This window comes from Alosa pseudoharengus, unplaced genomic scaffold (genome assembly GCF_046254945.1).
Source record: "Alosa pseudoharengus isolate Yale_2024_CS ecotype anadromous, Long Island Sound unplaced genomic scaffold, YU_APseudo_1.1 YU_APseudo_1.1_scf_10, whole genome shotgun sequence".
In the NCBI taxonomy this organism is placed as follows: domain Eukaryota; kingdom Metazoa; phylum Chordata; class Actinopteri; order Clupeiformes; family Clupeidae; genus Alosa; species Alosa pseudoharengus.
The window spans coordinates 25,971,749-25,984,640 of NW_027468565.1; the positions used below are offsets into that span (position 1 = coordinate 25,971,749).

At 45.9% G+C, this 12,892-nt stretch overlaps 1 protein-coding gene across 1 annotated transcript; it reads left to right on the plus strand.

The window, feature by feature from the left end:
* Nucleotides 1-2,297: 2,297 nt before the first annotated feature.
* On the plus strand, nt 2,298-11,735 carry arsa (arylsulfatase A). The gene is made up of 8 exons (XM_076269072.1): nt 2,298-2,769; nt 4,193-4,433; nt 4,756-4,974; nt 5,791-5,960; nt 6,544-6,668; nt 7,665-7,792; nt 7,930-8,032; nt 9,629-11,735. The coding sequence occupies exons 1-8, from the start codon at nt 2,537-2,539 to the stop codon at nt 9,919-9,921; spliced, it is 1,512 nt and encodes a 503-aa protein (XP_076125187.1). The 5' UTR covers nt 2,298-2,536; the 3' UTR covers nt 9,922-11,735.
* Nucleotides 11,736-12,892: the final 1,157 nt, after the last annotated feature.

The window sequence follows — 12,892 nt, forward strand, 5'->3', positions numbered from 1 at the left end:
ATCTCGCCTGCCCTATTCAAATGCAACACACACTCTCTCTCTCTCTCTCTCTCTCTCACTCTCTCTCCATGACTTCCAACCCCACCCCCTTTTCTCTCCGTCTCTTTCTCTCTCTCCGTCTCTCTCCATCTCTCTATCTCTCTCTCTCTGTCTCCGCATCATACCCAACACCACGTCGGCGGAAGCAGCGTGGAAAATCAGCGCTGACGTCCACTCGCACGGATCCGGTGGCACGCACGCGTGCTGGCCCCGCTAGGCGGAATCGCAATCGCAATCGCTATTTCTCTGGCCGTTTGTTTAATTGACCGAGTGTCAGGATCTATCACCAGCACTGTCAGCAAGGGCAGTGCAGAGGACGCCCCAAACGCAGACCCACAGACCAGCCACCGATGTGCGCTTACGTAGGCCTACAGTAGCTGCATTGACCACTCTGGGGCCCGGCGGGCGGGAGATGGGATCACTGCTACTGTGGGGGGACAGTGACCCCCAGTGGTGAAGTACAGAAGCCCACAGGGGCATAGATGATGCGGGTTTTGAGGAATTGGAGTTGCTAATGTCATATTACTGTAAGCAAAAGCATTGAAACAGCAGTAGCCTAAGTGGCTGGCTTAATTTTGGTGAAAAACTGGTGACCTTTTGGCCACCTAATGGCAAAAAGTTTGAACACCAACAGCAGCACAGTAACTACTGATAAAAAGCTTTCTGGTAGCCCAACGTTTACTGCTGTACAAATTGGATGGCCGTGGTCTTTTGGACCTCAGATGGCACTGCATCAACATCAGACCTGTTTCCAGACCTGTCATTGTATGGGCTCAGGAAAAACTCTGATAACCATTGTCTATGTGCACAGTTTGATACTTAATTAAAAAACTGCAGCCAAAATTGTAACAGCTAAAATTGTATTGAGACATGATACAGAAAATACCACCGTCTTATCTGGGCCTGAGCTTGTTTAAAATGGACTGAGGTAACATGGAAAACAATCCTGTGGTTAGACCAATCAAAATGTGCCATTATTTTTGGAAATCATGGACTTATCTGGGTTAAAGAGAGGGCCTATCCAAGTATCCAACCTATCCAACTTGCTTTAGTGCTCAGTTCGAAACCCAACATCTATGACGGTGTGGAGGAGCATTAGTGCCTACAGCATGGGCATCTTGCACATTTGGCAAAGCACAATCAATTCTGAATGATGTAGGTTTTGAGCAACATATACTGCCATCCAGGCAATGTCTTTTCCAGGGAAGACCTTGAATATTTAAGGAAAACAATGGCAAAATGAATTCTTCACATTAAATAGTATTTCTCCATATAGGAAGAGTCCAGGTGCTAAGATGGCCTGTTTGCAGTCCAGATTTGTCAAATTAGGTGCATAATGGAATGGAAAAACACGACTAAGAATACCCTGTTGAGCAACTGAAATCCTAGGCTATATCGGGAAGTAATGGGACAACATTTCATTCTCAAAACTCTAGCAAATGGTCTCCTCAGTTCCTAAACATTTACAGAATTTTGCTAGATGAAGAGGTGAAGCAGCGCAGTGGTAAACATGCTCCCATCACAACTTTTTTTGAAACATGTTGCTGGCATCAAATTCAAAATTACCATATATTTTCCATGAAATAGTCCAAATTTTCAGCATTTGGTATGTTGTCTATGTCCTTTTTGCTGCTAAATATGGGTTTACCAGACTTATTATATATTATCACATTCTGTTTTTATTTGCACTTTACACAACGTCCCTACTTTTTCTGTTTTTGGGTTGTATTTTGGTTACAGTCAAAAATATGGATTGTTTGAGCATAGGCTACCCTAGTTGATATGAGGTAGGCTAGAATGATTTTGCTATTAATTAGGCCTGTATGTTACGGCCAGAACATTTCCAACACATACTCTTAACAACAGTGGGCTAAGTAGCCTACATTATAAATGAAAAACATTATGAACATTTATAATGACAAGAACTATTCGTTACCTTACCTTACCTCGTCAGACCACGAACTGGGCTGTTTCGATCCAACTTGTTTTTACAGCCTAGTTTTAGCATAGTCTATGTGGTGGCTAGTTCATTTCATATCAGTATTAACAGGCTGTAGTTCATCGTAGTATCAACTACCTTGTTCAATTAAGACATCATAAACTCTGTTTATTTGCATGAATCACTCAAACTCTGCCATCAAATTCAGTTTAGTTGCCCATATCGCCCACTGGTGGCAACCAGAACTACACTTCCCATATTTCACCTGGGCATGTTTATCAGGATCTGGTCACGTGGACAGTCATACGACAGCCTTGACTGTAGAGCAGTCTACTCTAGGCTACCAAAGGAACAGGAATTGAGTTAACTTAGTCAACAAATTATCGTGTATCTTAGATTAGATTAGAAGTAACAGAAGCGACCTACAGAACCCTGGCAAAACTGGTTACTATGAAGTAGCAAACAGATTTACACAGAAACTGGATATTCGAGAGAGATTTGCGGAACCTTGACTGAGGGAGTGACGGAACCTTGAATATCGGATTCTCTGGTCACAGCATGGGTCGTCCGATGGTGCTTGGCTTGTTGGCTGCTTGCCTGTGTTTGACGGTTCAATGCGTGGGATCCGCACGGCCTAATTTGATCCTGCTGTTTGCGGATGACCTGGGCTTTGGGGACCTGGGCAGCTACGGGCACCCGAGTTCTCTGACGCCAAACCTGGACAAACTGGCGGCTCAGGGTCTACGATTTACGGACTTTTATGTGACCAGTCCCGTTTGCAGCCCGTCCAGGTAACTGCGTCTAATCAAACTCTGAATTGATATGCTACACTCTCTCTAAGTTGTAACTCTTTGCAGTCATTCATCATCAAGGTTATCATAGGCGTGCATACATAGACACTAGGTGGTGCTAAAGCACTAGGAAGTTTGCCCTTTATCAACGAAAATGCCCTTTTGAAACTTTTTTTTTAAATTATTAATATTATTAAGATTTTACTGAGGTCGGTTTTGAAATGATCGTTTGAAAACCTGAGCCATTAAAAACGACTGAAACAATGCCCCGAAATGAGCCACCTTCTTGCGCACACCCGACCAGCCTATCTCTCTTCCTTTGTCACCTGAACTCGCGCGATCGCGCGCAGGGCACGCCAGATGCACAGCACCCTAGCAGCTTCAGTAAGCATCTTCAGATATAGCAGGCATGGTCGCTGACAGGCTGCTTCTCCCGTGCCCCATCAGCCAGGTAACATACAGATCAAGCAAAATCTTACAGTTTGCCCTCTAAGCCCAACATGTAATAATTTTGTTGTGCAGTAAAATGTCATTCAGCACCAAACAAGCATTTTTGCCGACTGGTCACCTGATAAACTAGTTAGATGAAGCTAGATAAAGTTTTACGCTGTAGCCCAAATCAATGACAGATAACGTGACGACCACATACAAATAATTTCGGTAGATTTTGCAAATGTATGTGTTAAGAAGAACGTTTTCTGTTGTATATGTTTTGTTAGGCAACATGTATTATTAACACATTCATTTGTGACAGAAGAAACGGGAAGTTCTCCATTACCTGTGAAAAATGCCCATCTGCATCTGCATTCATGTAATGACAACAGTCAGTAGCCCACTATAACTCCTTCTCGTACTGTTTGGTCTCTTTATTGTCTTACAGATCAAGTAAGTACAGTTTGCCCTCTAAGCCCAACGTGTAATCATTTTGTTGTGCAGTAAAATGTCTCATACAGCATCAAACAACTAAGCATTTTTAGCCGACTGGTCACCTGATAAAGTTTTACGCTGTAGCCCAAGTCAATGACGTGAGGACGACCACATAGGCCTAGGCTACAAATAATTTCGGTAGAGTTTGCAATTGCAAATCTATGTGTTAAGACGAACGTTTTCTGTTGTATAGGTTTTGTTAGGCAACATAAATTAACACATTTTGGTCTCTTTATTGTCTTAATTGTATATTAATTTACTAATTGCAGCACAAGTCAAATTTCATTCAACATGTGCGTGTAATTTTGTTTTATAATTAAGTGTTTTACGTGCGCTAAAAAGTGCCCCCCAAAATGTCTGTGCACGAAGGTTAGCTCGATTCAATGATCAGTAGTAGCATATGGGAATGAAAATTTATGATTTTTCCAAACCTTCTTTGGAAATTAGTTCATTAAATCCAATTTATTTTATCCATTTTTCTTTTTTTGTCATGTAGGGCATCGATTCTGACCGGGCGCTATCAGACACGCTCAGGGATCTACCCTGGTGTACTGTACCCCGGCTCCAAAGGAGGTCTCCCCCTAAATGAGACCACCATCGCGGAGGTGCTGAAGCCCCTGGGCTATAACACCGCCATGATTGGCAAGTGGCACCTGGGTGTGGGCCCCAATGGGACCTACCTGCCTACACGCCAGGGCTTCGACTCTTACCTGGGCATCCCTTACTCCCACGACATGGTAAGGCATCTGATGCTAGTAGATAGGCCTACTCAGTGTATGGGCAACACACATTCAAACACCATCTGCAGGCCAAAGGCTTATATAAAGCAGACTAAATGGTCTAGATAGATAGATAGATACTTTATTGATCCCCAGGGGAAATTCAAGTGCTATTACTGCTATTACAAACTATTGTTTCACATGTTTAGTGTTCTCTCTCTCTCTCTCGCTCTGTCACAATTCAATTCAATACTTGTTTTTGCAATCATTAAATGCATTAATTAATGTTTTGCATTTCAGTTCCATTTTAATTTCAGTACCCTTTCCTCTCACTCTGCAGGGTCCCTGTAGCAACCTGACGTGTTTCCCTCCTGACGTCAAGTGTTTTGGCTTCTGCGACCGCGGCGTGGTGACGGTTCCTGTCATGCACGATGAAGTCATCGTGCAGCAACCGGCAGACTTCCTGCAACTGGAGACGGCCTACAGCAAGTTCGCCACAAATTTCATCAGGCGCTCGGCTAATAAGAAGCAGCCGTTTTTCCTCTATTACCCCTCTCATGTGAGCATTCCTCACCCTGTCATTCCTCACCATGTCATGGAGGCTTTATGATGTTTGTGTAACCTGCCTTGTGTTGAACCGCGCTGCTCAGTCCTGCACTCACCCGGGCATGAACCCACAAACAGCAGCAAGACATCAGATTGATAGCAATCAAGCTAACAAGCTCATGCTGCTAGCTCTCTCACTAGCATGACTAAGCATAGCTAGGCTAGGCGTTGGGAGGGAGGTTTACCAACGCACATACGGCTATAGGCCAGCTGCCTGCCGTTACATTTGCTTGATCATTCACTGCATAACTTTATGGTCATTCTCCTGTGTGCAATATGGAAAAGCACATGTCTTGTCATAGAGGCGTAGAACATATTAAGTTTGATGACCTGTGTGTGAGTGTGAGGTTCCCACTTCACTTCAGAGGGCTTTGGATGCCTTGTGGAAAAGAAACGCTATATAAATGCAATGTGTTTTTCTTGTTGTGTGTGTTCTGTAGTGTGTGTTCTGTAGTGTGTGTGTGTGTGTGTGTGTGTGTGTGTGTGTGTGTTTTCTGTAGACGTGTCTTTTTTCTGTAGGTCATGTTTGCCTTCCAGATTGAATTCGTCTCAGTCACACATGGTGTCTGTAGTGTGTTTGTTTGTGTGTGTGTGTGCGTGCGTGCGTGTGTGTGTGTGTGTGTGTGTGTCTCAGTCACGTGGTGTCATTCACATTTTCACTTTTATTTCATCATTTGTTTCTTCTTTCTCTCTTCCTTTGTCTCCCCCTCTTTCTCTCCCTCTCTCTCCTTCTCAACCCCCCCCCCCTCCCCCCTTTGCCTGGATGCAGCACACCCACTACCCCCAGTACGCAGGCGAGAAGGCTGCTGGGAAATCTGGGAGAGGTCCGTTTGGTGATGCCCTGCTGGAGCTGGACTCCACTGTGGGTCACATCATACACACACTCACAGAGGCAGGCATCATCAACAACACACTCATCTTCTTCACTGCAGACAATGGGTAGGTGTGTGTCTGTGTGTTTGTGTGTGTGTTAGAGAGAGAGAGGCCTTATCAAAAGCATCCTCTTCACGATAGACAGTGTGTGTGTCAAACAATAATAGTATATTATAGTAACCTGCCCTGGTAGTAAATAATGACCTTGAGTTAGTCCTAGCCTCTCTGGACCAAAGTTCATGTTATCTGACCAACTTGGGCAACAAGCCTGTGTCAGGATTTTCTTTTTTTTTTTTAGATTATTAAATCCACTCATCACTGACTTGTGATGTTTTGTTTAAAGAGCAGAATTAGGAATCAGGAAGAAGAACAGAGAGAAATGATTTCCAGCTGTGGAGCTGAAGGTGGTTGGGTGGGTGCAGTTTCATGCTAAGGAGACTAAGAGTGCTTTTATCCACCAGTAATGTCACCTTGCTGTATCTCCAGTGAACAGGCACTGTCGGCTAAACCTTGAATTACATTTGTGTGTGTGTGTAATATGTCTGTCTGTTGTCTGTGTGTGTGTGTGTGTGTGTGTGTGTGTGTGTGTGTGTGTGTGTGTGTGTGTGTGTGTGTGTGTGTGTGTGTGTGTGTGTGTGTGTGTGTGTAGGCCAGAGTTAATGCGTAAGTCTCGTGGCGGTAACGCTGGTCTGATGAAGTGTGGCAAAGGCACCACATACGAGGGGGGCATGAGAGAGCCGGCCATGGCCTACTGGCCTGGACACATCAAACCAGGTGAGTCTCACACACACACAAACACGATACACACACACACACACACACAGTAGGAGCAGCAAAGAGAAAGTTTGAACAGAAGAGTTAATGACTTGACCTTTGAGCTCCCGAAGCAGACGACAGAGAGCAGTCGTGGCCTACTGGTTAGGGCTTCAGGCTTGTAACCGGAGGGTTACCGGTTCGATCCCAGACCAGTACAGTAGGAACGGCTGAAGTGCCCTTGAGCATGGCACCTAACCCCTCACTGCTCCCCGAGCAGCGCTGTAGCAAGGCAGCTCACTGCTCCGGGTTAGTGTGTGCTTCACCTCACTGTGTGTTCACTGTGTGCTCTGTGTGTTCACTAATTCCTTGTATACGCAAGTATACTTGGCCGAGAAACCTGATTTACATTTACAGAAGGAGCCGTGGTTCCAGTCTGTGCTGTGTTTGGGTTGTTTATAGAAACATGTGACTGAAGTGAGTGGAACAGGAAACCCTCTCTGCCACTCAGTGCCATGTCTGTGTTAGCACAGTCCTCTGTCCTCTGTCTTGGGCACACCAACAATGACCCCAAACCGAGATGAGTAACGTTAATATCGGAAATCCCAACAATTTTAGAATGTTTTGCAACAACTAGTCACTGGGTACAGGAAGTAGCAGCTCATCTAGTAGATGTTGATGTGGACTGGCTTGTATGCAAGGCACAGTGCCCTCACTGGTCACCTGGAGTGGCCTTAATGCCCTCACTGGTCACCTGGAGTGGCCTTAATGCCCTCACTGGTCACCTGGACTGGCCTTAATGCCCTCACTGGTCACCTGGACTGGCCTCAATGCCCTCAGTGGTCACCTGGAGTGGCCTTAATGCCCTCACTGGTCACCTGGAGTGGCCTTAATGCCCTCAGTGGTCACCTGGAGTGGCCTTAATGCCCTCACTGGTCACCTGGGGTGGCCTTAATGCCCTCAGTGGGTCAGTCTGGTACTGTGCTGACTGCTTGTTGTTTCTCCTGCACCCTGTAGGGGTCACTCATGAGCTGGCCAGCTCTCTGGACATCCTGCCCACCTTCGCTGCATTGGCTGGGGCTCCTCTCCCCAAAGTGGCCCTGGATGGGTTTGACATGAGAAGGATCTTGTTCCACAAGGGCCCAGTAGGTGGCACTCTTTCACTGATGCCTGTAATACTGTGTGAGTGTACATGTGTTTGCGTGTGTGATGATGATGATGGTGTCTGTGTGTGTGTATATGTGTATGATGATGATGATGATGATTGTGTGTGTGTACGCAGAGCCAGAGGAAGGCCATGTTCTACTACCCCGTGGACCCCAGTGAGAAGTACGGTGTGTTTGCTGTGAGGATGGGCAAGTACAAAGCCCATTACTACACGAGAGGTGAGGACCATACTCACACACACACAAGAGAGGTGAGGACCATACTCACACACACACAAGAGATGTGAGGACCATACTCACACACACACAAGAGATGTGAGGACCATACTCACACACACACAAGAGATGTGAGGACCATACTCACTCACTCACACACACGAGGTGAGGACCATACTCACTCTCTCTCTCTCTCACACACACACACACACACACACACACACACACACACAAGAGGTGAGGACCATACACACACACGCACGCACACGATAGGTGAGGACCATACACACGCACGCACGCACACACACACACACGCACACAAGAGGTGAGGACCATACTCACTCACTCACTCACACGCACGCACGCACGCACGCACGCACGCACGCACGCACGCACGCACACACACACACGCACACAAGAGGTGAGGACCATACTCACTCACTCACTTACACACACACACACACACAAAAGGACCATACTTACCCACACACACACACACACACACACACACACACACACGAGAGGACCATACTTACCCACACACACACACACACACGCATGAGAGGTGAGGACCATACTTACTCACACACACACACACACACACACACACACACACACACACACATAGTTCTACGTGTTACCACACAGGAACTTGCAGAAGTTATTCGAAGAACTGTCTGCTGAGAGTTCCCAACAAGTGAACATGATGTAAAGGCAGAGCATGATTCCAGTTTGGTTCAGTAGAGTGGATTAACCTTGAAGTGATGAAGTTTGTCCTGAAAGTTAATGCTTTAGAAATCTTGGTCAGTTTCACTGATATTGCGCCAAGCACATGAGACGTGTTCCTATCAAGCTCTTGTCGTTCCTCTGAGAAAGTGTGATCATTTGTGTGAAGTTTGGTTTGAAATGAAGTAAACGAAATCGGCAACTGCCTGCATTCTTCTCCGATAGACCGGTGTCACGATATCTGACAATATTTAGTTTATATTTGGTCAACGTTGCTGATTGCTGGATGTCCGTGCTTCATCACTTCGAGCCTGCCTGTGGTTGGCCGTTGACTGAGAGAGAGCCGGATCTCATTGAGACCAGCCAACCACAGGGCACACCTGGATTGACAAAACGTGGGCATCACGCCAGCAGTGGACAGGTAGCTCTCCCAAATACTGCTCCGCCCCAAACCTCAGACACTCTGCCCCAAACCTCAGACACAGCAGGTCACTGATAATATGTGCGCTTAGGGAAACTATGTAAAAGTATTTCCTTGAAATACACTGCATAGTTTTGGTTTACTTTTGATGTACCGGTCTTTTAATTTGGAATCATGTATTATCTAGGTGAAATGGTGATCATTTCAACAGCATGAGCTACAGGATATACAGAGTTCCCAGGACTGAATCGAGGTCAACCAATTAAAGAATAGCTCCGGTGACCGAAAAAAATATTGTTGGATAGTCTGACGCCAGCTCCAAAAGGGGATGTGCATGTATCTGATAATACTGTATGCAATATGCACCTGTCCTACTCTTCCATCTAAATGCTTTCTCCTCCCTCCATCCATCCATCCATTCTCTCAATCGTCCTCTCCTCTCTTGTTGCCAGGGGCAGCACACAGTGACACCACCCCAGACCATGACTGCCACATGACGTCTATCATGAAGCAGCACAACCCGCCGCTGCTCTTCGACCTTGAGGCTGACCCCTCGGAGAACTACAGCCTGTCGCCGGACGACCCAGAGGTGGCCGGCCTGCTGCAGCAGATTCAGCAGCTCAGGGACGACTTCCAAGCCAGTATGGTGTTCGGGGAGAGTCAGGTAGACCGGGGGACGGACCCCGCATTGGAGCCCTGCTGCACTCCCACCTGCACCCCCAAACCAGACTGCTGCCACTGCTGAGGGGGGGGATAGAGAAGGGGTGCTGAAGAGAAGAGTATGGAGTGATAGAGAGAGTTGGAGTAGGAGGAGGAGAAGAAGGGGGGAACTTTCTGATTCTGATTCAAGACTGTAAATGATCAATCAATCACACACTCATACTGTACATGCCACATACACCCAAATACACACACACACACACAGAGAATCATCACATCCACAGACCCACAGTATCACTCCAAAAGAATGTATCACACTGCCCCTATATGGCCAGCCGTGTGTCTGCAGCCACATTAACAGGACTGACATGAACCATGAGGTTTAAACCACAGTAACAGGACTGACATGAACCATGAGGTTTAAACCACAGTAACAGGACTGACATGAACTTTAAGGATGTTTAAACTACAGTGACAGGACTGTCATTAACCATGAGGTTTAAACTACAGTGACGGGACCGACATGAACTATGGGGTGATTTAAACCACAGTGACGGGACTGACATTAACTATGAGGTATAAACTACAGTGAATGGACTCACATGAACTATGAGGTTTAAACCGCAGTGACAGGACTGACATGATGTGTGAAGATGCATAAACCTCACAGCTGCAGCCCCCACTGATCACCACATCAACTGGATGTGTGAGGAAGAATAAGGGAAGCCCATCCTTATACTGTACTGTACATGACGTTTGACATGCAGCCAGGCTATTCACCTCATCATTGACATGAATGTGTCTGGCAATGGGTAAAGGGAAATGAGAACCTGTAGAAGTCACAGGAGTTTGGGGGATACTCAGCCATTGCAGAGGCCCTTGGGCAACTCAGTCGAAGGGGGTTCTAAAGGAGGAGATAACACTGTGCTCAGAGGGTCTTAGAGTAGCCATCATTTGCCTGTGGGAAAGATGTTAAAGATCATCAAAGAGGTAGTCTTAAGATTGGAGTACTTGGCCAGTTCCCCCTGTAGGATACAATTCAAACAAATCAGCCTCGGGTGTCCCCTTGTGGAGTTTGTGACTGTTCTGCCTTTTCAGCCAAAGATTAGGAATCTTCCCTTAAGAGCATCACTAAAGCCAAAGGCTGAAAGTGCCCTCTCTGACGGCTCCCATACCGCTCCATGCCATTCCCATAATTTCCATCACTAGATTTCCCACCGTGGCCAGAAGCAGGTCAGAGACCTGACTAACTGTTTAGCCGATTAAGTAACAGTTAGCATATGAGGGAAGAACCCTCTGCGGAGAGCCGGGGAGACCGAGCACAAATCAGATGCACAGCAGCGTCTCTGGAAGCCCCATAACCACATGAAAGTGACTCTTCTGTGAATTGGGACGTTGCCTAGGGCTCCCAAGGCTGTTGAGAGAGGGCTTGGTGGTGGCATGTTTGTGTCGGTGGGATCATTTGTTTTTGCTCCTTTACTAAATGTGACTCTACCACCTCGGGGTTGTCTCCAGGGGGTATCCATGCCCTCCGCTGAGCCCCAGCCAAGGGGTGGAGAAGGGCAGATTAAGGTTGTCTGAATATCATCAATCTTGTCAACCCACCAATCACTCCAACGTTTCCATTAAATAAACACTTCAGCAGCCTGTTGTACTTACTGTTGGTGTTTCTAATTGGATAAATATATTTTTTTATTTTACCGTTGATGACCTTTTTTAAGTTTTGTAAGAGGGATTTTCTGGGGTCAGTAATACGAAGTTAATGGTTTATTTTGTGATAAGAAACAGACTCATTGATTTTTAAGACTAATGATTGTGATTGTTTAATATGAAATTGATGATTTATTTGTGATAAGAAGCAGACTCATTGATTGAAGACTAATAAATGACTGCAGTCAATCATGTTTCTTAAGAGTTTCATAAACACAAACACCTCAGATGGGCAGGCTCCTCAAACACAGTTTTTTATATGCTGGGGTAGATGCACTCGACCTGCTCAAAGAGGGTGTGTGTGTATGTGTGTGGGGACAACTTTCTGGGATTTAAAACAAAAGCCAATGGAAAGCTGGATGTACGATAACAGGGGTTTGGTGTGTCATCAGACTGGCCAGATCTTAATGAAATCTCTGCAGGAGAACAGGAACAGAACTGAAGTGGACCTTCCACTCACAACTTGTAGAGGTCTGATGCAGTGGTGGAGGACCCATCAGTCACTGTAGCAGAGGTCTCCAACAGGTAGCTCCCCACAAAGTTTGAGGAAGATACATAAAGGTACATAAATCTGATAATCCAGTCACTTGGGAAACATGTTAAAATTCCAATTAAATCAAATTCACAGTCTACAAAGAGAGAAGGGAAATGAGTTGAACCTTTTAAAAAGCATACAAATCTTATTCAGCGGTTTTGGGTGGAGATCAGCTATGTGAATACATGGCATGCTACCACTAACATAAAATCTCTCGGCCATGTCCATATTGTCAAAGTACCTAGGTCTCAGAGGAAAAAAGGCTCTCGCCCATTTCCATTTTGTCAAAGTAGGTCTCGGAGGAAAAAAGGTGGAGACCCCTGCTGTAGATGCAACACTGCACCACAACAGTAACACTCAACTACTCCAGCCGAGAACATCAAGGCAGACTCTTCTGGAGATTCAGAGAATCCGAAACATGGAGTACTGGTCCAGTCTAAAACTCCAGGGAAACCTGTCAAAATTGCCCTGTGCGGACCACTCTGTCACACTCACCATCGAGAAGATTCTGTATAAAAGCCTGTCTGCAGGTTCTCCCCACAAAGTACAACCTAGCACTCTGGTTTCCCTCCATCCACTCACACCTCTCTATGCTGCATGAACCCCCACCCCCAACATCTGGAGTCAGTATTCCACATCATGAACAGCTGTAGCTCTTTTAAAGCTTCTCAGATCCCACGCACAGAGAAAGAGAAGATCTATAAACACACCACTGTCTGCTCTGAATGGTTTAAATCACCTGCAAACACCTTCTCTGAAATTGTAAACACACTGGACATTATCTCCTTTTGCCAGAATAACAAAAAAGTTA

Bases quoted from the DNA above. Each gene is read 5' to 3' on its own strand.
- arsa (XM_076269072.1), top strand. From the start codon at position 2,537: ATGGGTCGTCCGATGGTGCTTGGCTTGTTGGCTGCTTGCCTGTGTTTG. The intron at 4,434-4,755 runs GTAAGGCATCTG...CTCACTCTGCAG, and splicing joins TCCCTTACTCCCACGACATG to GGTCCCTGTAGCAACCTGAC. The intron at 8,033-9,628 runs GTGAGGACCATA...TCTTGTTGCCAG, and splicing joins AGCCCATTACTACACGAGAG to GGGCAGCACACAGTGACACC.